Raw genomic sequence first — 21,810 nt, 5'->3', positions numbered from 1 at the left:
CAAAAATCAGGGCAAACCCATTGATATGAATCATGACCAACGGTGAAGAATAACTATCTTAGTCAAGAAGATCTGTCTCGTTCTCATTCCAATGAGCTGCGGAGTACTGGGTACATGATCTAGTGGAGTACGCTTGATTGTACTCCAATTCAACTACGAAGGAACTACCAACTTCCAAGTGAACGAGTAATGGATCCCCTGAGAGGCCGAGAGCTCAAAGAGTCAGACCAAAACATCAAGATACAGTATATATCATCCCCGTCCGTATAATACCCGCTATATAGAAATGATTTGGAATAAGGTATAAACAGGCTACAGCCATCCATCCAAGCCTGCTCGCTTGCCCCAACTGAAAGTGAAACCGAGGACAAACAATGAAAAAAGCAGCCAGACCCACGCACCCAACCGAACAAAAAAAAAAGTGATACATCAGACGCTCCTGTCATTTCCCCAAAGTCTTTGACAGAAAACGCCCTCGCCTTCGCCTAATGTACGTAAGTACTGTACTGCACTGTCATTACCACTCCAGTCCCTCACCAATTCCTCCAGGCTCCAGCTGCGGCTCTCCTACCAATCTCATGCTCGGCCGCATGAACCTCACCTCACCGAAGTGTTTGATGTTTGCTGACCCGCCGCGCCGCGCCGCGCACGCCTCAGCCTTTTGCTGATGCTGATGATGGTGAAAGACAAGAGATGAATAAAGAGATACTAATCAAGAATACATAGTACTATGCTCCAGAGAAAGGAACCGAACCCCTGTTAATGTGAGAGAAAATAATAAAGAAGTAGTGCTGGTAGTAGTGGCTTAGCTAAGGCAAGAAAAGAAAGGTAATTGGAAAAATAACGCAAAAACTGTGTAGTCGTAGCAAGTAGAGATAATATTACATAGGGTATGGATGGATGGGCGAAGAATGTACAGGAAGAAACGAATGAACTACCGCCGTCTCTTCCGAAGACGATGCTCCTTCCCCTTCTTGGACTTCTTCGTGCTCTTGTCTACAGGCAGCACGAGCGGTTCGTCCTTCATGTTCCACTCCATGAATCGCATGAGGTAGTCGTCGACATGACCAAGTGAAAGATCCGCGTCCACGGTCTCATCGAGCGCCGCCTCGGGGTTCAGGTTAAGGTTCGGGGGGTTGGTGTTCAGGGGTTGTAACTCGTCGGGGAGGGGTGTGCCTGGTTGAGTCGGAGTCTGGCCGGAGGTAGAAGCGGCGGTGGCGGCGTTGGCGCGATCATCAAAGTCACCGTCGTCAGCGTGCTCGAGCTCCTTCTGCGCGTTCTTAGCGGCATCGATGTCTTCTTTGTCCTCGGCCTGCTCGAATACGCGCGAGGTGTTGGTGACGCGGTTCTCGAGCACACGGTCCATCGCTGCGCTGGCTTCGTCTTGGCTGGTTAGAGCCTCGTCTGTGCCGATCATGTCGCGGACATCCAGTTTCGTGAAGTAGTCAGTTGTGAACTCGCCCTCTTGAATGACGACGTCGTCGAGCATGCGCTTCTGGTTGGCCTTGCGCAAGATGTTCGACTCGATGGTGTACTCTGAAACAAAGCGGTAAATGTGCACGTCGCGGGTTTGTCCGATTCGGTGGCAGCGGTCCTGGCATTGTTTGTCCATCGCTGGATTCCAATCTAGATCGTAGAAGATTACAGTATCGGCTCCTGTCAAGTTGATACCGAGACCACCTGAGCGACTAGACAGGATGAATGCAAGAATGCGGTTGTCGTTGTTGAACCGGTCGGTGAGGATCTGCCGTTGCTCGACCTTGGTAGTACCGTCCAGACGGAGATAACGATGTCCGTGGATATTGAGGAACTGCTCTAGCACGTCCAACATCTTGGTCATTTGCGTGAAGATCAATGCCCGATGACCGCCAGCTTTCAGGTCCCGAAGCAGCTTGTCGAGCCTCTGAAGTTTACCGCAATCGTACTGTAGAAGCCTCTTATCCGGGAAGGCGATAGACAACCGCATCTGGGCCTCGTGGAAGGGGTCGTACGGCGGGAACCTCTCCTTGTTGGTGAGATGCCGTGTAGAGACGGGTGTCAAGGCAGCTTCCGTGACCCCTGCAGCGATCGCCGCTGGAGTTACACAAGCGAATCTTTGCACATATCCATCCATAACTTGCGATCGCTCCTCCAGAGACATAATCATCGAGGCAAGAACAGAAGATTGACTGGATAACCAATCCGCGTATGAGCGCTTCCGTAATGGACCGTTGCCTGTCGGTCGCTGTTTGCTATCTGCAGTGAGAAACTCGATGAGGCTGCTTCCAAATATGGGACGGCGACCATGGCGCTTCGACTCGAAATACAGCGACCTCTCCAACTCGGCCATCCTCCGCTTTCTGCTGTCGTTTTCCAAGCCCTCCAATGTGGACTGTATGGTTGTGCCGTTGAACTTCATCTGCCAATTTGTCCGATGGTATTGGCGTTCGCGGAGCGTATTAAACGGAGCATAGGCCATAATCCTGGCACTGTCGTCTGCCAACCGGCGAGAAATGTCTTCCCTTGAGATTGGTACCAAATTAAGAAAATCAAAATCCAGCTTCTCTAATGGGTGCTCATAGAGTAAGCGACGACGAACGAGAAGTTCCTTAAACTCAAATTCCGTTGCGACGGAACGTGTCATTGCAAAAGAGGTCGAAATAGGTCGAGTCTCAAAAAGATCTGGATGATTACAGACCTTTCGCAGCTGCATCAGACAGTTGATGATCGACAGATAGTTTCCGGAAGCAAGAGTCTCTTTGGTCTGCGCCCTCGACATGAAACCATCATAAAGGTATCTTTGTCGCTTGGAAAGTCTGCAGTATACCACATGTTCGTACTTTCCAGGCATTTGCTTCTCAACATCTGCTTTGAGACGACGCAAGATGTACGGTCTCAAAACAGTGTGTAGCTTCGTGACCACTCGCTTTGCCTCATCATCCATTGTCTCTCTGCCATGTTCCAGGATCTGTTCTACAGGGCGTCGAAACCATTCAGAAAAGTTTCTCAGGTCAGCAAAGCCCTCAATACCGGCTTCGCCACCGTCTGTCGGCATGAGGAAGAAGAGAAGAGACCAAAGCTCAGTGAGGTTGTTCTGGAGAGGCGTTCCTGTGAGCAGAAGACGAGCCCGCGTTCTGAATGTCAGCAGCGCCTGCCACCGTTGCGAGCGGAAATTTTTGATGTTGTGCGCCTCGTCAAGAATCATGTAGTGCCAACTCCTTCGTTTGAGGACTTGTTGATCCTGCAGAACTAATTGGTATGATGTGATCAAAACATTCCAGTTGTTGTCGTCCATCCAGCCTCTGCGTTTCTGCCGGCGTTCTTCTTGGTTTCCGTAGTAAGTCATGATTTTGAAGCCAGGACACCACTTCTTGAATTCCATTTCCCAGTTTAGAATAACACTAGTAGGCACAACGACGAGATGTGGACCCCAAACTTCGTGTTCTACGGCCAAATGTGCGAGTAAGGCGATTGTTTGAATAGTCTTGCCTAGACCCATCTCATCTGCAAGAATTCCGTTGATATGATTCGTATAGAGACCAGCCAGCCAATCTAGGCCGAAATGTTGATATTCTCGAAGGGTTCCGCGAAGAAGATGGGGTATTGGTGTCTTTAAGCCAGGGCCAGGCGATTCACTTATTTGTGCATGCTTCTCTGCAGGAGGCTCATATGACGAGACAGATTCAGGTTCGGACGGTTTGGTGGCAACCGTTCCGGGAGACGCTTCGCTAGACGCAGCCCTGCTGTGAAATGGCTCCTGATGTTCCGGTTCTCCACGTTCGGTCTGCTCGCTGATCTGTTCCTCTGGGGACTCCTTGGAAAGTTCTATAAGATTTGGGTCCTCAATGGAGGGCACATCTGCCATGTCGATGTCGTTGACTTGAATATCTGCCGGGGCAAGTTCACCTGCAATGGTCAAAGGCTTTTTGGCAGAGGGTTCGTCTCCAGGAAGCGCAGTCTCCTCAGCTGCAGATGCTTCAATGTCGGCAGGTGCAGTGTGGATGGGAGGAGTGGCAACAACCGGAGAAGCAGCACTTGTTGTTGGTGTGCTTGAATTTTTCTTGGTTGGCCCGGTAGGAACAAGAGTAACCTCATCCGGATCCTCAGATTCATACTCCGACTCGTCGTCACCAGATGATGTAGGGTTCTCGTCGCCATCAGTACCAACAGAATGCAGCAATGTGTTGTCATCGTCTTTATCAGTGTCAGGGTGAGGCAAGTCACTAAACGCTAGGTCTTTCGCGGAGAAGAAACCTAAAAGCCCAGTTCTGCCATCGTCCTCTTCCGAGTCTGGTTCACTAGATTCCTCATCACTGTCACCCATGTCGTCATCCATATCAGTAGATTCTTCGCTATCATCCAGCAGCCTTGGGTCAACTTCGTCGAGGTCAATTTGAGCAGATAGTTGATCAGCCGACGGCGTTTCGTAGGCCCCCTCAGGAGTATCGTCAACATCCGTGGCGTCGCTGTATTCAGAGTCCACGTCAACGTGTGCATAGGCAGCAGCACGATCAGGATCAAGCTTGCTGTCCGGTAAATTCGCGTATTTGAGGCGTAATTCCTCGGCGGTAAGCCCAGCATCATCATCCTTCACGTTTCCGTCTTCAGATTCAGACTCGGTTGAAGACATATTACTCTCACCATCATCATCGTCATCGTCAGATTCGTCGTCTGTGTCGGCTTCATCCTCGCTAGTCTCAGGCGCATCACTCCCCGTCTCGCCCAGGATTTCCAGGCGACGTTTCTCGAAGAGCATAGTTGACTGCTGGATTGCTCGGTCTAGTGCTCGTTGATCTTTGGCTTTCTGCTCTTCCTCCCATCGAGCGAGGCGTATCCGATCGATTTCAGCCCGCGCTAGGTCGAACATCTTCTTCAAGTCTTTGGCCAACTGTTTGCGCTTTCCACGCATTTCCTCTTGTTGTTCCCTTAGTATATCCTCCGGGTCCTTATTGCGTTTTCTCCAAGCTTCCGCACATGCCTGGGCAAGCTTTGATGCGGCAACCCGATGGCGGCGATGTTCTTGGTCGAGAAGCTTCTTGAAATAGGCAGCATGTGCCAAAAGATGATCCTGATGTGAGAATTGTTGCGGCGGCTCTTCTTGTTGCTCGGGCAAAAACGCCGAGCAGACCTCGGAGCTCAACAAACCCCCTGGTTCCATTGCATCCATTACTCGCCGCCTTTTTTGGGCTTCTTCTGAGGGATCTGGTGGGATGAACACGCTCTCTGGATTGAAATCCGAGCCTTCTTGCTCGACCCATTCCTTGAAAGAGCCGTATTTCCGGTTAGGCAAAACATGCGCTGGATGTTGAATGCCGAGCGCTGGCTTCTTGACCTTAATTCGTAGCCGTGGTATACGCTGCCCGTGTTCGCCCTTCTCATCATGTTCTGCATCTTCTAATCCTGCTTCTATGTCGCCTTCTATACCATTTGCGCCAGATACCGCATGTAACGAGGATCGCGTTGACCTAGTATTGTTTGCGTGTGCGTAGGAGTTCACTCCGTTCGAGGATCGATGGTGGTAAGTCGATGCACCGGAGCTATCGGATCTCGTGCGTGTAGACGAACGTTTCGGTACGGGTGATGGCGACGCGCGCCGCCTCCTGCCTGCTGTTCCCCTTGCTGCAGTGCTGGGTGAGCCGTTGGTAGAGGCTGTGCCACCGGTAGCCCTTCTGTTCGTCCCTAGGCGGGCCGGAGATGGTAGCGGTGATGACGCGACAGCATCAACCCGAGTGGACACAGCTTTACTTACATACTGCTTCTGAGCAGCTCGCGCGAGCTTCGTGTCCGACGATGGCTGATCCAAGGGACCAACGTTGCTGACTCTCGTTGATCGACGCTTGCCATCCACGATTCTCGAGGTCGGGCCATCAGCTCCGGCCTTTTTCCAAGGGGGGGAAACCGCCCTGGAGACCGAGCGACTGGGCGGCGTGGATCCCCCGACCTTCCGCCGTTTTGATGGCGGGCCTTCATTGTGATCGAATGCGACGTCTTCTTTGAGCTCGGACGTTGTCGGGTCGAGGGTCGCAGAAGCGACAGGAAGGTCGTTGGAAGGGGGCTCGGGCGGACTGGGCTCGATTTCCGGGGTCACTCGTTCATTTTGGCGCGGTATACCATTAGTTGTGCCGTTTTGCATGTCTTGTAACCACAGAGACAGGGGCCCTCTTTACAGCTGACCCCAGTTTTCCCAACGAGAACGCGGTTGGAAGGGGCAAAATTCGCATCAACAGGTAGCGGGGACTGAGTTGAGGTGCCACCAGAAGTCTGGCATAGTTATCAGCAGCGTAGCGTGGTTGGCAAGGGAAAAGGTCGATGGAATTGATGAATTGCGTGAGAGGTGGTTTTTTTTCCAGTTCTTGACGACGAGTCGACTGGACGTGTAGGTAAGCTAGGCGCGCGCCGTGGCAGTTACATAATCCGGAATCCCCGTCATCTGCAACTTCATCCCGTACCCGGCTCATGAGCCTTTCTCTCCCGTGCTCCCTCCCCCACAATTCTCAATTGAGAGCAGCAGCAATGTCAGTTTCACTGAAATTTCTCCCGCTGCAGGCTTCTATGGTTTTTGTCAGTGCTAATTTTCGTCCACAGATGCTGTCCCAACGACTCTTGGCCCGGCGCCTGCCCCAGGTTGCCCTTCGCTCAACTGCCCCCCGCGCCTCATTTTCACAAGTTCGTGCCCTCAGACTCTCCGAGTCTGAGGATCCTCTACAGGTACGGTACTTGCTAGAGACGAGCTGCTGAGATGCATGTCAATTGACACCATTGGACCTTGTATAGAACGGCGGCTACCAAAACCCTCCCCGAGTAAAGCGTCAGTTCAGAGACCCCTACGGGGACTGGTGGGATAAGCAAGAGAGGAGAAACTTTGGTGAACCGGTCCACGAGGAGAATGAGATCTTGGGTGTTTTCAGTCCCGAGCAATATACCCATGTGCCCGCCCGCAAGGGCTTGCTTCATCTGGGTGCCTTCATTGCGACATTTCTAGGGTTCTGCGGTGTCGTGAGCTTCTACTACCCCGACAAACCCAGTGTGCCAAGGTCCTTTCCGGATGGTCTGGAGAAGGAGCTCGGAGGTCCCACTGCTCTTCCGGTGTGTTGCGACCCTATCGCACTTAATTCCACTGCTTGTTAACCTTTATCTAGGCCCGCAAAACCGGTGACGAGTCTTGGTGATTTTTTTTGTGTGTAAATAAGTACAATGCGATTTTTCCGGCGTCTATCAAACATCTACTACTGTTGAAGGAAGCTACTTAGGAGCTGAGACCGCAAATTGATCTCAGACTAGATCTTTATCTGACCGCCAAGAAGGTAATGCTATTCGGCTGGTGTAACATTAGGTATACTTGGGAAATCAAAGAGAAAGGCTGCCGAGGGGGTGTCTTGTGACTGTTATCAAGCATGCATAAGCGCCTATCTGAGAAGCTGGTTGAGGGCCATGGATGGCTACACGCATCTTAAAGCTACCTGGGAAAAAAAAGCCTGCAAGCATCGAAATAAATTCCATAGAAGTCATAATCACAATAATGCTCATTAGGCGTTCTCAGTCCACAAGACGACCTTCTGATATCGTGTACGGCGCCTACGTCAGTCTATTTTAAGACTCGGGGTGAGGATCTCTTTTTTGTTTCAGGCGTTGCAACTTGCAACACACTGATCTCCCACAGTAACGACACACCCCTTTCTTCCTTGCCTCTTCTCTCCTAATCTTTCTACTCGCACTCTCTAATAATTTAATACCTCTCCCGGCCCTGCTCTAACTAGCCGGATAAGACACCGCGCTCTCACGGTACCCTTCCCAGCTGCGCGAGCTGGTGGTTTGTATCGCGACCCTCCTATGGTCCCGCACTCCGCTCCTCGGCCTTTTGAATGTTGAAGCCAGATAGCGAACAATCCCCATGTCTACAGCGTCTACTCAATCTCGTGGCGTGAATCGACGGATTAACAGTATCCAAAGTGAAGCTCGCCATTCGCGCAACCTCTCACTGTCCCGCCGACGTACGGTGAGCTCCTCGGCTGCCTACTCGTACGCTCTCCGCACAGCATACCTCACCCATCTTCTTCACCCTCGTGCGCGCCGTGTCCAGAATGTACCGGCCCCCCAACAACGACCGAAGCGGGCCTCGACCTCGTTCCAGGATTTGATGAGCGATTTCTCCTTGATCCGGGATTCCAAGAGCTCGAAATTCCCCCATGGCTTCATAACAGAGCTTGAGAAGAGGTTGACGGGGATTCTGATGGGCAAGGAAAGAAGAAAGGAGTATCAGGACTCCCAGGTTGTCCGGACCTTTGCTGCATTTCTCAACGCCCTAAAAGACCAATCATTCAAGAAGCGGATGGAGAAAGACCGTCGCGCGGAGGATCTCGTTCTCATATTCTACTCTAATGCGACCAAGGAGCTGAGCAAGGGCAAAGAACCAGATGACGATAGCTGGAGGTTCATGGTGGACCGGCATGTTGCCCTTTTTGTCCGCCTTTTTGCGCTCATATTGAAGAGCAACGATTGGGCGAAGGAACGGCCAGAGCTGGCGAATCGATTAAGCGTCCTGGAAACTAAGCTTCTTTCCCAAGACCAAGACCTTGTGCAAACTACCGGGCCGTCTACTATTGAAGTTGTAGCACCCTTGAGCTATGACGTGAAGGATATGCCCCTTGTGCAACATGTCGCGAGGATATTCCATGTGGAGCTCTCTCAGGTTCAAAATGATATCAATAGTCACCGAGGGGTATGGACTGAGCAGGCGGCGCTCCGAGATCTCAAGACGTATCAGACACAGCTGAGCTTGAAGACTGGCAATTCACTCTCTCTGGATGACTTTGAGGACGAAGAAGCATACGAAGCTTGGAGAAAGAGCGAAGGGCCGGATCTGTCTCAGATGATGCTGGCCATTGTGCAGTCAAACCCACAACTGACAAAGAACACGTCCGGGGTATCGCTTCCACAGTTTAATCCGAATGCAGTCGACCATCATGGTGAACCGAGTCTTGGAGACTTCTCGCGGGCGAGCACCGGACGGCCTACATCGTATGTTATTGATCAGCCTGTGGATATAAGCTCACTATCCTTGAATGACGGTTTGGATGAATCAGATACATATACATTCATTCCACCGGACCCGAGGCCGGTATACGGAACCATTCTAGCGCAAGCCCTAAGCCATGACTTGAAGGACCGCGATCTTGAGGCCACGCAAGCCACGGCGGAAATACCGTCTCTGAAGTTGCTTTCTAAACAGTCAACAGAGTTGTTAAATGAGGTTTGCCTTCGCTGGAGAATTCCACCGTACTCCAGGATCGTGCTGTTCTTGGATGTGGTTAGGTCAAAGTTTGTGGACAACGAGATTGATCTGGACACATTGGACTCCGCATTCACCTTCATCAAGGAGATGCCATCGTCAGAAGGCAAGAAGCGCAATAGTTTCGTGACGTCGGTACTCTTTGACCGGCATAGGTGGACGGTGCATGATAGGGTGTTGATGCGCCAAATACTGTCTTCTCTGCATGAGGCTATTTTACGTGAGCTGTATGAGGTTATGATGGATTGTTATGAAGCGAAACCTCGTCCGATCGGTCCAGCAATGTACGTGTTGGAAAACCATATCCAGCTCGACCCAGACTATACCGAAGACACGACTGATATAGAACGCTTCTGTTCTTATGTGCAAGAAGGGTTGGCGCAGAAAGCGACTGAGAAATATCAGAGCATTCTGGCACAAGAGGTGCCAGTGGATCCGCAGGATTGGGAGCTAGATCATGTCATTCGGCTTTGTGATTCGATCACAAAACACGCAGAGAAGATTCGCAAACGTTATAGAAAGAACCCGGAGATCATGGGGTAGGGATGACCACTTCTATGCCAACAACACATGCTAACATACTCAGGGTGAATCCTCACAAGATTCTACTGGCGAATACCCTTCCCATCTTTGCCGAAGACATCCATCAGTTGATAGTCAGGATTATTGAAGAGGAAAAATTGAGGGAGGAAGAGCTGGATATGCTCGATGCTTTCCACCTCTACAAACAACTATCTGGTGTCCGCCAGAATTTCGCGCAGTCACTTCCTGAGTATGTCTCCGAAACCGTCGACCTATATCGTGATTCTCTCTAAACTGACACTGAGCAGTGCTGCCTTTCCATTCCATATTGAGGATGTGCTAGAAGATTTTGTCTGGCGATGGATTCGCCTTACCGACCAAAAGGTCATAGAGTGGGTCGAGCAAGCACTTAGACAGGATAAGTTCGCAGTTCAAAGTGATAACCTAGCCGTAATGACGGATGAAAATGCGAGACACAGTGTGTCTGTGATCGATATATTCAGATCATTTAACCAAGTCATTGAGCAGATGACAGAATTGAACTGGGCCGATGAATTCCAGTTTGCCAAGTTCATGACCGCTCTATCAAAGTCAATAGGCAAAGGTGTCGCGAGATACTGTGAAGCAGTTGAGCAGATGTTTGCCAAGGAGATGGACAGGCTTTCCCCCGACCAGGAGGCGGCTCTGAATCAGACGGCGCAGGAGAAGTTTATGCAGTTCGCCAAGGAAGCGTGGACCAATAAAGAGAAGATTGAGCCTTTCCAATTCTTCCCCGAGGTGAGCCAAGAGTGTCAAATTGGGAATGCTTGTCACTAATTCCTCCATAGTCCCTGGTCAAGCTAAACAACGTTGAATATGCCCTTAGTCAACTCGACAGGCTTGAGCGCGAGATCAATGTCGATGGCTGTGCCGAGGTGATTGCCAGGCATAGCCCTCCACAGCTACAGAAGATACGTAAGTCTACGACATATGTTTTCACAATCAAGGTTGTAGAGGCGGAAGACTTAAAAGCTTGTGATATGAACGGGGGCAGTGACCCATATGTTGTGCTGGCGGACGAATACCAAAAGCGAATTGCGAAAACTCGCATAATTTATAACAACCTTAACCCCCGGTGGGATGATACAGTGGATATTACCACTCAAGGCCCTCTGAACATAATCGCCACCATTTGGGACTGGGATGCTGTTGGCGACCACGACTATGTTGGTCGTACGTCAATCAAGTTGGATCCTGTCCACTTTAGCGATTTCCTGCCAAGGGAGTACTGGCTGGACCTGGACACGCAAGGCAGGCTTCTGCTTCGAGTAAGCATGGAAGGAGAGCGCGACGACATTCAGTTTTACTTTGGTAAAGCATTCCGAACTCTGAAGCGGACGGAGAGAGACATGACCAGGAAAATCACGGAAAAGGTATGATTTTCGTTATTGAATTCGGATGGTACCACTAACAAACGTCTAGCTGACATCGTACATCAACCACTGTTTGTCCCGTCGAACACTGAGATCGCTATTGTCTCGAGGCCTTGGTTCTACTGTATCCAACTTCCTGAATCGAAACCGTGCTCAACAAACCACTGCTGCGCCTTCCAGCGTGGATGTCGAGAACGCACTGACACCTTTATTTGACTACTTCAACGACAACTTTGCCATCATGGACAAGACCCTTACCCCCGAAGCTATGAAGATGGTCATGGCACGCTTATGGAAGGAGGTTCTAGCTACGATTGAAAGCTTGCTCGTCCCTCCCCTCTCGGATAAACCATCACACCAAAAACCTTTGACGATGCAAGAGGTTGAAATCGTCTCACGCTGGCTCGTACTCCTACTGAACTTTTTCCATGCCCCAGACGAAGAAACGGGCGAAGCCAATGGCGTTTCCATGGATATTTTGAAATCGCCCAAATACCACGAGATTCAGAGTTTGAACTTCTTCTACTTTGAGCCCACCGACGCTCTCATCCGAACATCGGAGCGCATGGCATCCGCAACGATTTCTCGTCAGCAAGCCAACAAGAATCGGGCGTCTGCACCGCCCAGTATCGGCTTAGCAGGCCATCCCAGCGTCCTTGGGCTCGCTGGCGGCCGCCGTGCCAAGAGCATTATGCTTTCGCGGAATCTGGGCACAATGAAGAAAGCCAAGGCAGAGAAATGGCGCGAGGCACAGGCAGAGCCTAACGACGACATGATCCTGCGTATCCTCCGCATGCGGCCAGAGGCCGCTGGATACCTTCGTGATCGTAGCCGCCAGAAAGAGCGACTTGCGGCCGCCGCAGCGGCGGATGCTATTGTGAAGCAGAGTCTTATGGCTGGTGTTGGAGGACGCATGGCCGGTACACTAGGGCGTCGATGATTTGCGTTGTTATTTCTGAGCTTTCAGTTATTTATGTGTTTGTTCTACAGTTTCGATACCGATTGATGATTTGCGATGCTTTTTATTATTCATTTGTCTGAGACGATTCCGAACACGGCAATGGGTGATGGCGAAGTTGCAATATATCATATAATGATAATTAATCATATGTTTACCATGTCCTTATCTCAGTGTAGGGCATCCATTTTGCAACCCAATGCTTTTTATATCTCAGTAGATAGCTCACGCAAGAGCAGTGCACTCAATCTCAACGGGGACACCCTTGGGCAGCTGCTTGGCAGCAATGCAAGAGCGAGCAGGCTTGTGGGTGAAGAACTTCTCATACTGAGCGTTCATCTCCGCGAAATTGGACATGTCGTCGAGGAAGACCTACCGGTTGTGCACCATCACAATTAGCCAGGCATTCTTTTCAGGAAACACCTCAACAGCACCAACAAAACAAGTATCACGTCAAAAATATACGACTGGAACAAATGAAGACTCACATTGACACGGATGATCTTATCAACAGAGGACCCCGCAGCCTCGAGAATAGCCTTGATGTTGTCACAGCAAGCCTGGGTCTTGGTCTTGATGTCGCCCTCGATAAGGTTACCGTTCTTGTCGGCGGGGATCTGGCCTGAGAGGAAGATCTGGCCGTTGGCCTTGACGGCTTGAGACTGCTTTCTGTCAGTGGTGGCCTTTTGGGTTGTTGTTTGTTTTCGAGTGCGGGGTAAAGTTGGAATAGCTGTGCTATGGATGAGGAGGTAGGGGAAGAGGCACGTACGTAGGGGCCGACAGCTAATGAGCACTATTAGCTTTTATCCGAGGGGGTGTACAGGGAACATGATCTCTGAAAGCCTGGGGTATAGAAGACTTACGAGGGCAAGCGTTGGGGGTGAAGATGTTGGTAAGGTTAGACATTGCGGCTTTCTGGATGGGCAGTTGAGCACAAGGACCGAGACGAGGACGAATTGAAGGAGTAAGAAGAGGACGAGAGATCGAGAGAAGACGACACGAGGTCCTGAGCATGGATATATAGATAGGTGAGACAGCAGAAGGTAAGTTGTATTCCGCGGGAAAGTTGGAGGGGGAAGAAGGACATGGAGTCACCCCCCCACTTTCCACTGCGTCTCCGACAACGGAACTACATTGTACAGCTCCCTGAAGTAACTTTACTTTGTGCCAAGGTATATATGTTCTAACTCTACATACACATGCTACCAGTGAGGAACAGACGAATCACAATTTCGCCGTTTGAGCTTCCTTTTTCACTAGATCGCGAAGTTCTCGGCGCAGGATCTTTCCACTCGGGCTCTTAGGAATGGCCTGAAGATACACAACACCGCCGCGGAGCTGCTTGTAATGAGCTAGATGGCTCTTTACAAAGTCTTTAACCTCATCCTCGCTAATCTTAGTCTTATCGGCGACGATGTATGCGCGTGGAACCTCATTTCCGGAGCCATCGGAGGCTGGAACGCCAATGACGGCTGCGTCGAAGATGAGGGGATGCGAGATGAGGTGGCCTTCAAGCTCAGCGGGTGCAACCTGGAGACCCTTGTATTTGATGAGTTCCTAACTCGTTAGCTTCACCTTCGGTGTTGGGCGGATGGGGCGTGGCAAGGTACCTTTTTTCGGTCAACGATATAGAACAGCCCATCTCGGCGCACACCGATGTCTCCTGACTTGAACCAGCCATCCTCCGTGAAGGCTTCTCTGGTGGCTTGTGGGTTACCGAAGTATCCTTTTGTAACGACGGGTCCCTTGACGAGGAACTCGCCCTCTTTACCCTCCTCAACATCCTTGCCATCCTCGTCGACAATTCGCAAACGCATGTTTGGCAGGAGACGGCTGACACTGCCGGTGAGATCCTCAACCTCCCAAGGCATACCGGTCGTACTTCCAGTCGTCTCACTTAGACCCCAGGTCTGGTTTATCAAACATCCGAGCTTCCTTTGTGCCTTTGTCTGCAAATCCGCGCCCATAGGAGCAGCGCCAGAGTAAGCGCGACGCAGCGACTTGAATTGATCTGTGACAGCCGGACTGAGGGAGATCAATAGGTAAATCGGAGGCACTGTGAAAAAGAAGGTGATTTCCAGCTTCTTGTTGTACTCCAGGAATTTCGGGAAATCGAACTTTTCCATCCAGAAGACCGTACCACCGGCAGCAGCAGGGTTGACAAAGTACCCTTGACATCCGGCAACATGAGCGGTAGGAAGATGTGCGAGCGTACGGTAAGGATGCGCATAGTCTGGTTCTGTTTGCCTTCTCTTTGCCACATATTCCTGGTCATAGTATACGGGGATCAAGGCCTCGGTTACCATGTTCAGGTGTGAGACGTTGACTCCCTTTGGTACACCGGTAGTTCCGCTACTATACAGCAGACAAATGAGTGAGTCCTCCAGCCTTTTAGGATCCGTGATACTCTCCCAGTCCAATGCTTCAGATGGCTTCACGCCATCGAGGTAGTTCTGCCCCTTGGCAGCGTTCTGGAGGACACGTTCGTGGCCGACACTCCGCAATATAAGAACATGATTATCCGGCACTCCAGCAGCTTTAGCCGCTTTTAGAACCACGTCCTTTGACTCCGGGCCCGAGATAATCAGCCGACTCCCTCCCTGACGAATCTGTCTCTCCAGTTCGGGTGCAGTAGCAGTCGAAGAAGCAGCACTCCATACACCACCGGCCGCTACAACACCATAGAAAACAGCCGGCAGTAGCACCTGCCCCCCAGAAACACCAACAACAACATCCGTCCCAGCACCTTGACTCCCAACCCCAAAGTGGTTGCGCAAGATATATGCAATTTGCCGGGTAAGAAGGCGCGTCTGAGCTTTGGTGATTGCATTCGAGGGATCTGCTGCTTCCGCGTGGAGGACTGTGCTCTCTGAACTTCCAGGGATAGGCGAATCTATCATGGACCAGTTAGTGAGCCTATACTTGAAAAACCAGGTAAGTTCGGTAGTATACCAAAGAGAAGCGTCAGCAAATCGACGTTCGGAAAGTCATAATCCTTGTCCGGAAGATACACCACCATCTTGTTGAAACCCTGTACACCTGTACCACCAAACACACTTGATCCCTGTTAACAATAAAGCTAGCTCTATAGCGTATAGCGTATACCACACGCTGCAGCTATTTCGTTCAGAGCGAGGTCAAATCCAGAGAAATAGACTGAAAATAAAGATAGAGGAAATTCCCCGTGCTTAAGAATATTTAAACCAATCTTCTCTTACTCAATTCGAATCCCTTCTTTCACTTGTTATAGCACACAAATTAACGAGTTATAGCTTGATCCTGCAGCGGCTCGACGGGTTCTGCTCGCATGGTTCCCGAGGTTTCTCGGCTGCGGAGAAAGCATGCGGGGTTATACTGATCTTTGCTGTTTCCAGAAATCCTTACGGATTGAGTCTGGGTGGTGCTTTGTGTTCTGGGATTAGAGATTGATTTGGATATGTGTAAATCCTTATCTTCTCATGAGTATGTTGTGAAATATCTTCATGGTGGTTGTGTAGAGATGATCTGGTCTACGAGTCTAGGTAGTGTATTTACTAGAGGCGGTGCACAACATCGCCGAGAAAGCTAGCTAAAGCAAATGAGGGGTGTGAACAGATAGTATTTTAATAAACATGTGAGACCGAGTGGTATAAAAAGGTGGGTTGTATATATAGAACCTAAACTCCACGCTATCAAAGATGCATATCAATTTCACCAACCCAGAAAGTATCATGATGGTACAAGACAAGAAAGCATCAAAAATACAAGATCCAATGGGTCATGATTTGTTAATTCCTAGACTTGCCAGCTGTTGCATAACAGCTGCGGTCTGTTCAGGGGAAAATCCAAAAAATACTGGCCCGTTGAACACAATGTTCGCGGCAGGAGCCTTTGGCGGTTGGTCGGTTTGAGCCTCTTCCTCCTTCGCCTTTGTGAAGTTGGGTTTGGGCCCCTCAGGTGGTCTTTCGGTCTGAACCGGTCCTTTGATCTCGGCCGGCTCTGGTTCGATAGCTGGGTGATCGGGAGGTGGTGCACCCCCGCCGTGCCCAAATGGACAGCGACCAGCGGTTGCCACTTTCGGGGCAATTTTGGGCGCATCTGTTGCGGTGTTCTCGACTGGCTTGCTTGTGGTCAACCCGGGGTCAAGGGGTGATTCTGCAGGAGTATCAAGACCTAGTGGTGAAGGAATAGGAACGTGAATTCCCCAAGGCCTGCTTGGCGATTCCCCAACGCGCACTTCTCGCATGGGTCGGTCGAAATGGCCGTCTCGATTATCGTCGTCCAAGATAGCTTCCTCGCCTTCAGCCGGTGCTTCCAGTTTGATCTCCTCGGCCCATTTTTCCACGCGGCCCGCTGAAGAGCTGGCTGTTCGAGCGTGCTGGCCGGGGAGGAAGGCTTGATGTTTCTCTGACAAGCCTCGAATCATGTTGGTAAGGTCGCCGTATTTCGCATCCATCTGCCGGGAGCTGTTGGAATATCGCTTAACACAGATCGCGTGGCTTCTGGGAATTTCATGCTTGTGCCGCTCAACATAGTCGGCAATCTCTTCCGGACTATGCTGGTCTAAAAACCTAATAGGGCACCGCGAGGCAGGACAGCGATTCGACGAGCGCACAGAGGGAGCCAGACTTGAGCGTCTATCAAGCTGCTCCTCTTTGATGGGATCTAAATGTTGGATACCACAGGTATCGCTGTTCTGAGTCGGCCCCGTCGTTTCGATTCCGTTGACCCCGTTTTCAGAGGACAACCGAGACTTCGAGAAAGGGCAGCGCAGACTTCCGCGCGTACCGCGGGTAGTGAAATCTCTTTCTAACGATCCAGCTCTTGTTGCAACCACACCGGTTGATCCATCATCATCTTCAGGGTTGAGGAACGATTTGTATATCCTCACCCCCTCTGAAATGGCATCAAGGCTCGAATCTCCTACGTTTCCAGACTCTGCAAGATCTTTTACTACATCCAATGTATTTAGGTTTTGCTTCGGAGGGTATTCTGATTCAAATTCAGGCCGGCGACCGAGAATCTTCTCCGAGACAATCTTCGTGTGCGGATCGAGACCTCCAGGGAGTCTGTTTGCTAGCTTGAGATACTTTGGCCTTGTCAGCAGTGAACAAGCAGATGGCATAAATCAAACAAAGGTAGTGATGTCTCATCAGATAATACATGATATTTCCGTCACCGTCACATGGACTCCTGATCTAGAGCTAATCGATTTTTCTCATCACTTGAGACATCGGGGTGCAGGGTGCAAAAGGAAAAAGGTGGGAAAATACCTCATCGTGCGCGTCTTTCAGTCTTTGCTGAAGAAGCTGCTCCTTAGAGCTGATGTGTTGCGTGGTTAGTAGCAAAGCTTCGAAAGCTCGGGCCAAGGTTTTCAGCTGTCGGTCCGGCTGCGCATCAGCAGCCAGTGGAGCAGGAGACATATTGCAGGGCAATGAAGTTACGATGCCAATAATACATCTGCTGACGATGAAAAGCACCTCTGCGGACAGCAGAAGCACGGATGGAGGAGCATGAAGGAAGTCGTCATACGACGACGGGATGAGGAAGAAAAGAGGAAGGAGCTTTTTGCTGCCTTAAGTAGTCGCCGCCGTAAGCGAGCTGGTCCGTGCCCCACGTGATCTGTTTCCGCCATCTTATCTTGATATGATCTGGGTTCACCTTCTAAACTTCATGGATTCGCCCTTATAGCTCGGTGGCTCGTTGTTAGTTTTGTTCACACTCTGTCCTGCCGACCGCCAATCTCTGAGAGATCACCTGTTAGAGAGTACACGGAAAGAAACGGATCACTGCACCCCTCCACCGAGCTACCAGCTCCCGACAATGAGTGATGCCCATCCAGCGATCTACCGCAAGCTCCCTCACCCAGGTGAGTAAAAGGTCACTTCGGCAATTGGACCAGAACTGGACACGTCGCCTCTTGGAGGACAAAGAGTAGCCGACCAGCCCAGCCTCCTTAACTGTTGGCAATGGATACCAAGTAAAAAGCAGGAACTGCAAAGCGAGCAGAGCGGGTCTTGCCGTGCAACACATCATCATATCAAGTGATGTTGAGCATCAATCGATGGACAACCATTCTTTTGCATCAAAGCCAAGCTTTCGCCCTTGGACCCAAGACATCCCAAGACATGGGCTATAGCAGCTCAGAAGCAAGACCCTGGTGCTTGCCTAGCACTGGAATCTACCGACAGGACGAGGACGGATTTGAAACTTGGTCAACCTATGCTACAGGCGGTGATTGGGATAGCCGTCAGGCAAGCATCCTTGTTGATATGTCCAAAAGAAGTGACTTTGTCGATTTCAGCACTAGACCTCGGCGGTATATCTACATCAATGCTCAATCCAAGCCTGCAAAGTGAGTACCGGGAACTGGCGCCTTTTGCCGGTTGTGCTTGGACCAATGGCGACACGGAAGTGATTCCAGCCAAAGGTCTTCGCAGCAGCGTGGAGCTATGACGGCGAGAAATTGAAGGGTACAAGATATAGATCAGCGTGAACTTTAACGAGCAAGGGGTTAGAGGAAGAAGGTCTTGACACGAAAATTGAGGAGCGGGCGGCATCATCGGCGGATGAAGGGACAGCAGATGGGGGAAAATGGGCACTGCGATGAGTTCAGGGTAGACAATATCATTAGGGTCGAGACACGACAAGATCGTATTAAGTTGATGAAGAGAGGAGGTCAAGCAGGTCGCTTCTGGAGGACAGTGTGGATGCTCAGCCAGGAAACGCAAAACTAGCCAGCGAAGGCCGGTACACATCGATTCGCCCGGCGATAGCGATGCAATACATCCCTAGACTGGTTTGAAATATACTCCTGCTTCTTGCCAGATGGCGGCATGTTGTGCATATCAAGAATCCTGCTCGATACTAGGCTAGTGCAGAGGTGGGGAACTATTTAAGGACTTCCTCTTCAACTGGTTGAGCAATGTGATAGGCAGGGACTCGCTACGATACATGCAACGTTGGAAATCAAGAGACTCCCAACTGTCGCATGCTTGATTTCGTCTCCGACTGAAGGTTGATACAAAAGAGGAAGTAGACTACGTCGTTTTGCTGTCAATACCCCAACAGGTAACGGACCGGTGGGTTAATTGGTGGTCGTGTCTGGGTCCATTGGACTATAAATAATGCAGCCGTAATGGACTTGGGTATCGAGAGCGCCTATCCACGGCCAGCCAGGCAAGATAGCTAGGCACCTCCACCAGTAACCCTCAGAGGGGCTGCCTGAAGATTTCACACATGGATCCATGTCACCATGGTCACTCCACAGGCGTTTCGAATTGAATACTCGTAAAGCATGCGCTGGAGGTAGTGGGCAGTAGCACAATGTGAGACATGGAAGTCAAGAGTCTGAGCGAGGGGGCCTGACTGCTAGGTACTACTCGCTATCAAGATTGAGAGCAGCGCACAGGCATCGGGGTTCTGCATAGCAAGGTAAGACTGTGCTCGGACATTCGATCTGACTGGGGAGCCTGAAGAACCTCAGATGCTAGGCAAAAGACATACATATCCTTAGCTCGAGCCAGCATATACTGTGCATGCTCATGAGACGGGGCAGCGGTGAGCCTGCACAATCCCGTCGTTTACCCCGCGAGCTGAACGGCGGAATATTTTGCTCTAAATGTTTGCTTTGACGGGCCCCGGACCGAGGTGGGACAGAGTCTCAGATTCATAGGTAGACTGGAAATAATCCTCAGGTACGGTTTCAAGCAGTAGAGACACCCTGCGGCGAGCCGTACTGGTCGCGAGATGGGTTATCCCGCCCACGCTTTGAAGTACCCTTCGACCGCTGACTGTAACGTACTGGCCAATACGGGCGTTACGATATAGCACCCCCCCCAGTCTATCTTAGACCCGTACTAATTGTTAGTTCGGGCCGCGCATCCCTTTCAGACGGGGAAGCGGGAAGGCCTTCTAGATGAGTCGATTGCATACTCTCCAAGAGGGCTTTGGAGCATGGCGCAAGGCTGCAGCAGGCAACAGAAGGAACAGGGACTTTCAACGACACAAACAAAGGTGAGACAAGTGGCAAGCGGCAAGAGGGAGAGTCATCCGCTAGTCGGATAGCGATTCGCACCATTTCACCTTGCATTGACGATCGGTGGTGGTGTCATTGATCCACAGGCGGAAGGTGGAGGGAGAGACGGAAGTTGCATTTGCGGCCAGTATGGACAGCTAAGGAAGTTAATCCTCCGCTAACCCTTGAGGGTTCGAGAGCGGAAAGCCAACCAAGGGGTGAGATGGGTGAGATTGAAGGTGGGCTCGATTTAAAATAGTTGCGAAAGCAAGAGTCGAAAGGGAGACCGAGGGGTGGAGGGGAAGGAAGAGACAACAGCGGTGGGCTGATGATAGGGATTCTAGACTCGATTGCGAGTTGGCGGGGTATTGTACAGTATAGTATACATTGAGTAGTAGAAAAGATATTGATAGAGAGTATGGGTGGTAGTTAGTTAGTGATATAGAGTAGACTCTATGGGTGGTAGTTAGTTAGTGATATAGAGTAGACTCTCTGGAAAAGTAAAATATCATGAAGTACTGGCTATATAACTATGGAAATGCTGGTTTGGTGCAGCAGTGGGTGGAAACAAACATTTAGAGGGGTAGTAGTAGTAGATGATGTTTGTAATCTGCGTATCTTTTTTTTTACGATTCAGAATTTCAGATCTTCAGGTTTTTTTTTTCCTCTCCCCTCCTCCCCCTCTGCTTATCACAGAAACTATTTCTACCTTTGCCAATCTTCCCACCCCTCACCTCTCTTTTCTTTTCTCCTTTCTTTCTCTTCTTCTTCTTCTCTTCCTTTCCTTTCATCATGTCCCAACAACCCTCATCCTCATCTCTCGATGCCTCCTCCACCTCCCAAGTCGCCGGACACTCCTCCTCCGATCCCTCCCGCGCCGCCGAACTCGCCAGTCTTAAGGTAAAGCTGCGCGCTGCCCTGCGCCAGTTCCCTGACTTCCCGACCCCGGGCATCCTCTTCGAAGACATCCTCCCCATCTTCGCCGACTACACCCTCCACGAAGCCCTCATCCGCTGCCTCGAGCTCCACGTCCTCGAAATCCACGCCAATGAAAAGCCCGATGTTATCGTCGGCCTAGAGGCCCGAGGCTTCCTTATCGGACCTAGTCTCGCTCTGAGACTCGGCGCTGCCTTTGTCCCTGTTCGCAAGCAGGGCAAGCTACCCGGTCCCTGCGAAACCCAGGCCTACGACAAGGAGTATGGTCAGGACTTTTTCCAGATGCAGTCCGACTCCATCAAGCCCGGTCAGAAGGTGATTGTGGTGGACGATATCATTGCTACTGGTACAAACCTCTGCCAATCAAATTCATTAGCAATAAACTGACTTCTTCAGGCGGATCGGCTTACGCGGCGGGTGAACTCATCCAGAAGATGGGCGGCGAACTCATGGGCTTCGTTTTCATGCTCGAATTGGAATTCCTCAAGGGACGGGACAAGCTGCCTGCCCCTGTCTACACTCTGCTTTCTGGTCAGGAAACGAAAGCGTAGTACGATTTCTTACGATCTTCACTCTCATATTTTCCAACAAAGTCCGCCACGACTTTTTTCAAACTAAAAAGCATCGATACGGCCCGGTCCACCACTCGCCCCAGGTTGCCACAATTTCTAACTTGACCGACTGTCTGATTCTGGGTGGACCCCCCCCCCCCCCCCCC

The 21,810-nt window shown here is 50.8% G+C and overlaps 9 protein-coding genes across 9 annotated transcripts; 3 read left to right on the top strand and 6 right to left on the bottom strand.

Moving 5' to 3' along the window:
• Positions 1-934: 934 nt before the first annotated feature.
• Positions 935-6,112, bottom strand: swr1 (putative SNF2 family helicase/ATPase (Swr1); the record flags this gene model as incomplete). The annotated part of the gene is made up of 1 exon (XM_073717827.1): positions 935-6,112. One exon carries the CDS (start codon positions 6,110-6,112, stop codon positions 935-937), a length of 5,178 nt encoding a protein of 1,725 aa, XP_073565327.1.
• Positions 6,113-6,437: 325 nt separating this feature from the next.
• On the top strand, positions 6,438-7,532 carry BJY04DRAFT_201903 (uncharacterized protein). Its single transcript, XM_073713129.1, has 4 exons — positions 6,438-6,494; positions 6,565-6,687; positions 6,754-7,065; positions 7,119-7,532. The coding sequence occupies exons 2-4, from the start codon at positions 6,565-6,567 to the stop codon at positions 7,146-7,148; spliced, it is 465 nt and encodes a 154-aa protein (XP_073565326.1). The 5' UTR covers positions 6,438-6,494; the 3' UTR covers positions 7,149-7,532.
• Positions 7,533-7,870: 338 nt separating this feature from the next.
• On the top strand, positions 7,871-12,400 carry BJY04DRAFT_232594 (C2 domain protein; the record flags this gene model as incomplete). The annotated part of the gene is made up of 5 exons (XM_073719774.1): positions 7,871-9,807; positions 9,855-10,040; positions 10,099-10,567; positions 10,618-11,202; positions 11,252-12,400. The coding sequence occupies 5 exons, from the start codon at positions 7,871-7,873 to the stop codon at positions 12,140-12,142; spliced, it is 4,068 nt and encodes a 1,355-aa protein (XP_073565325.1). The 3' UTR covers positions 12,143-12,400.
• BJY04DRAFT_211256 (RidA family protein) lies at positions 12,386-13,174 on the bottom strand (the record flags this gene model as incomplete). Its single annotated transcript, XM_073714378.1, has 3 exons — positions 12,386-12,532; positions 12,649-12,815; positions 13,024-13,174. The coding sequence occupies 3 exons, from the start codon at positions 13,172-13,174 to the stop codon at positions 12,386-12,388; spliced, it is 465 nt and encodes a 154-aa protein (XP_073565324.1).
• A 117-nt stretch (positions 13,175-13,291) lies between these two features.
• On the bottom strand, positions 13,292-15,509 carry BJY04DRAFT_201889 (uncharacterized protein). Its single transcript, XM_073713128.1, has 3 exons — positions 14,203-15,509; positions 13,767-14,142; positions 13,292-13,713 (listed from the first exon to the last, which is right to left on the bottom strand). The coding sequence occupies exons 1-3, from the start codon at positions 15,058-15,060 to the stop codon at positions 13,385-13,387; spliced, it is 1,563 nt and encodes a 520-aa protein (XP_073565323.1). The 5' UTR covers positions 15,061-15,509; the 3' UTR covers positions 13,292-13,384.
• Positions 15,510-15,738: 229 nt separating this feature from the next.
• Positions 15,739-17,764, bottom strand: BJY04DRAFT_201886 (uncharacterized protein). Its single transcript, XM_073713127.1, has 2 exons — positions 17,413-17,764; positions 15,739-17,228 (listed from the first exon to the last, which is right to left on the bottom strand). The coding sequence occupies exons 1-2, from the start codon at positions 17,560-17,562 to the stop codon at positions 15,918-15,920; spliced, it is 1,461 nt and encodes a 486-aa protein (XP_073565322.1). The 5' UTR covers positions 17,563-17,764; the 3' UTR covers positions 15,739-15,917.
• A 56-nt stretch (positions 17,765-17,820) lies between these two features.
• On the bottom strand, positions 17,821-18,266 carry BJY04DRAFT_163041 (uncharacterized protein). The gene has a single exon (XM_073709077.1). The coding sequence runs from the start codon at positions 18,176-18,178 to the stop codon at positions 17,900-17,902; it is 279 nt and encodes a 92-aa protein (XP_073565321.1). The 5' UTR covers positions 18,179-18,266; the 3' UTR covers positions 17,821-17,899.
• On the bottom strand, positions 18,267-18,941 carry BJY04DRAFT_163040 (uncharacterized protein). Its single transcript, XM_073709076.1, has one exon. It carries the CDS (start codon positions 18,895-18,897, stop codon positions 18,355-18,357), a length of 543 nt encoding a protein of 180 aa, XP_073565320.1. The 5' UTR covers positions 18,898-18,941; the 3' UTR covers positions 18,267-18,354.
• Positions 18,942-20,721: 1,780 nt separating this feature from the next.
• BJY04DRAFT_201883 (adenine phosphoribosyltransferase APT1) lies at positions 20,722-21,810 on the top strand. The gene is made up of 2 exons (XM_073713126.1): positions 20,722-21,438; positions 21,489-21,810. Exons 1-2 carry the CDS (start codon positions 20,949-20,951, stop codon positions 21,641-21,643), a joined length of 645 nt encoding a protein of 214 aa, XP_073565319.1. The 5' UTR covers positions 20,722-20,948; the 3' UTR covers positions 21,644-21,810.

This window comes from Aspergillus karnatakaensis (genome assembly GCF_047715665.1).
Source record: "Aspergillus karnatakaensis strain CBS 102800 unplaced genomic scaffold BJY04scaffold_81, whole genome shotgun sequence".
NCBI classification, from domain to species: domain Eukaryota; kingdom Fungi; phylum Ascomycota; class Eurotiomycetes; order Eurotiales; family Aspergillaceae; genus Aspergillus; species Aspergillus karnatakaensis.
Note: the sequence above shows the minus strand (reverse complement) of the source record. Positions and strands in the feature narration are given on the sequence as shown.

Excerpts from the sequence above, each read along its gene's own strand:
- BJY04DRAFT_163040 (XM_073709076.1), bottom strand. The coding sequence starts at position 18,897 with ATGTGTACCGGCCTTCGCTGGCTAGTTTTGCGTTTCCTGGCTGAGCAT.
- BJY04DRAFT_201889 (XM_073713128.1), bottom strand. The coding sequence starts at position 15,060 with ATGATAGATTCGCCTATCCCTGGAAGTTCAGAGAGCACAGTCCTCCAC. Across the intron at positions 14,143-14,202 it reads TCACAGTGCCTCCGATTTAC|TCTGGCGCTGCTCCTATGGG; the intron begins CTATTGATCTCC and ends CGTCGCGCTTAC. Across the intron at positions 13,714-13,766 it reads CGTTGACCGAAAAAAGGTAC|TCATCAAATACAAGGGTCTC; the intron begins CTTGCCACGCCC and ends CGAGTTAGGAAC.
- BJY04DRAFT_163041 (XM_073709077.1), bottom strand. The coding sequence starts at position 18,178 with ATGATGATGTGTTGCACGGCAAGACCCGCTCTGCTCGCTTTGCAGTTC.
- BJY04DRAFT_201903 (XM_073713129.1), top strand. The coding sequence starts at position 6,565 with ATGCTGTCCCAACGACTCTTGGCCCGGCGCCTGCCCCAGGTTGCCCTT. Across the intron at positions 6,688-6,753 it reads AGTCTGAGGATCCTCTACAG|AACGGCGGCTACCAAAACCC; the intron begins GTACGGTACTTG and ends GACCTTGTATAG. Across the intron at positions 7,066-7,118 it reads GAGGTCCCACTGCTCTTCCG|GCCCGCAAAACCGGTGACGA; the intron begins GTGTGTTGCGAC and ends ACCTTTATCTAG.
- BJY04DRAFT_201883 (XM_073713126.1), top strand. The coding sequence starts at position 20,949 with ATGTCCCAACAACCCTCATCCTCATCTCTCGATGCCTCCTCCACCTCC. Across the intron at positions 21,439-21,488 it reads GGACGATATCATTGCTACTG|GCGGATCGGCTTACGCGGCG; the intron begins GTACAAACCTCT and ends TGACTTCTTCAG.
- BJY04DRAFT_201886 (XM_073713127.1), bottom strand. The coding sequence starts at position 17,562 with ATGTCTCCTGCTCCACTGGCTGCTGATGCGCAGCCGGACCGACAGCTG. Across the intron at positions 17,229-17,412 it reads TGAAAGACGCGCACGATGAG|TATCTCAAGCTAGCAAACAG; the intron begins GTATTTTCCCAC and ends ACAAGGCCAAAG.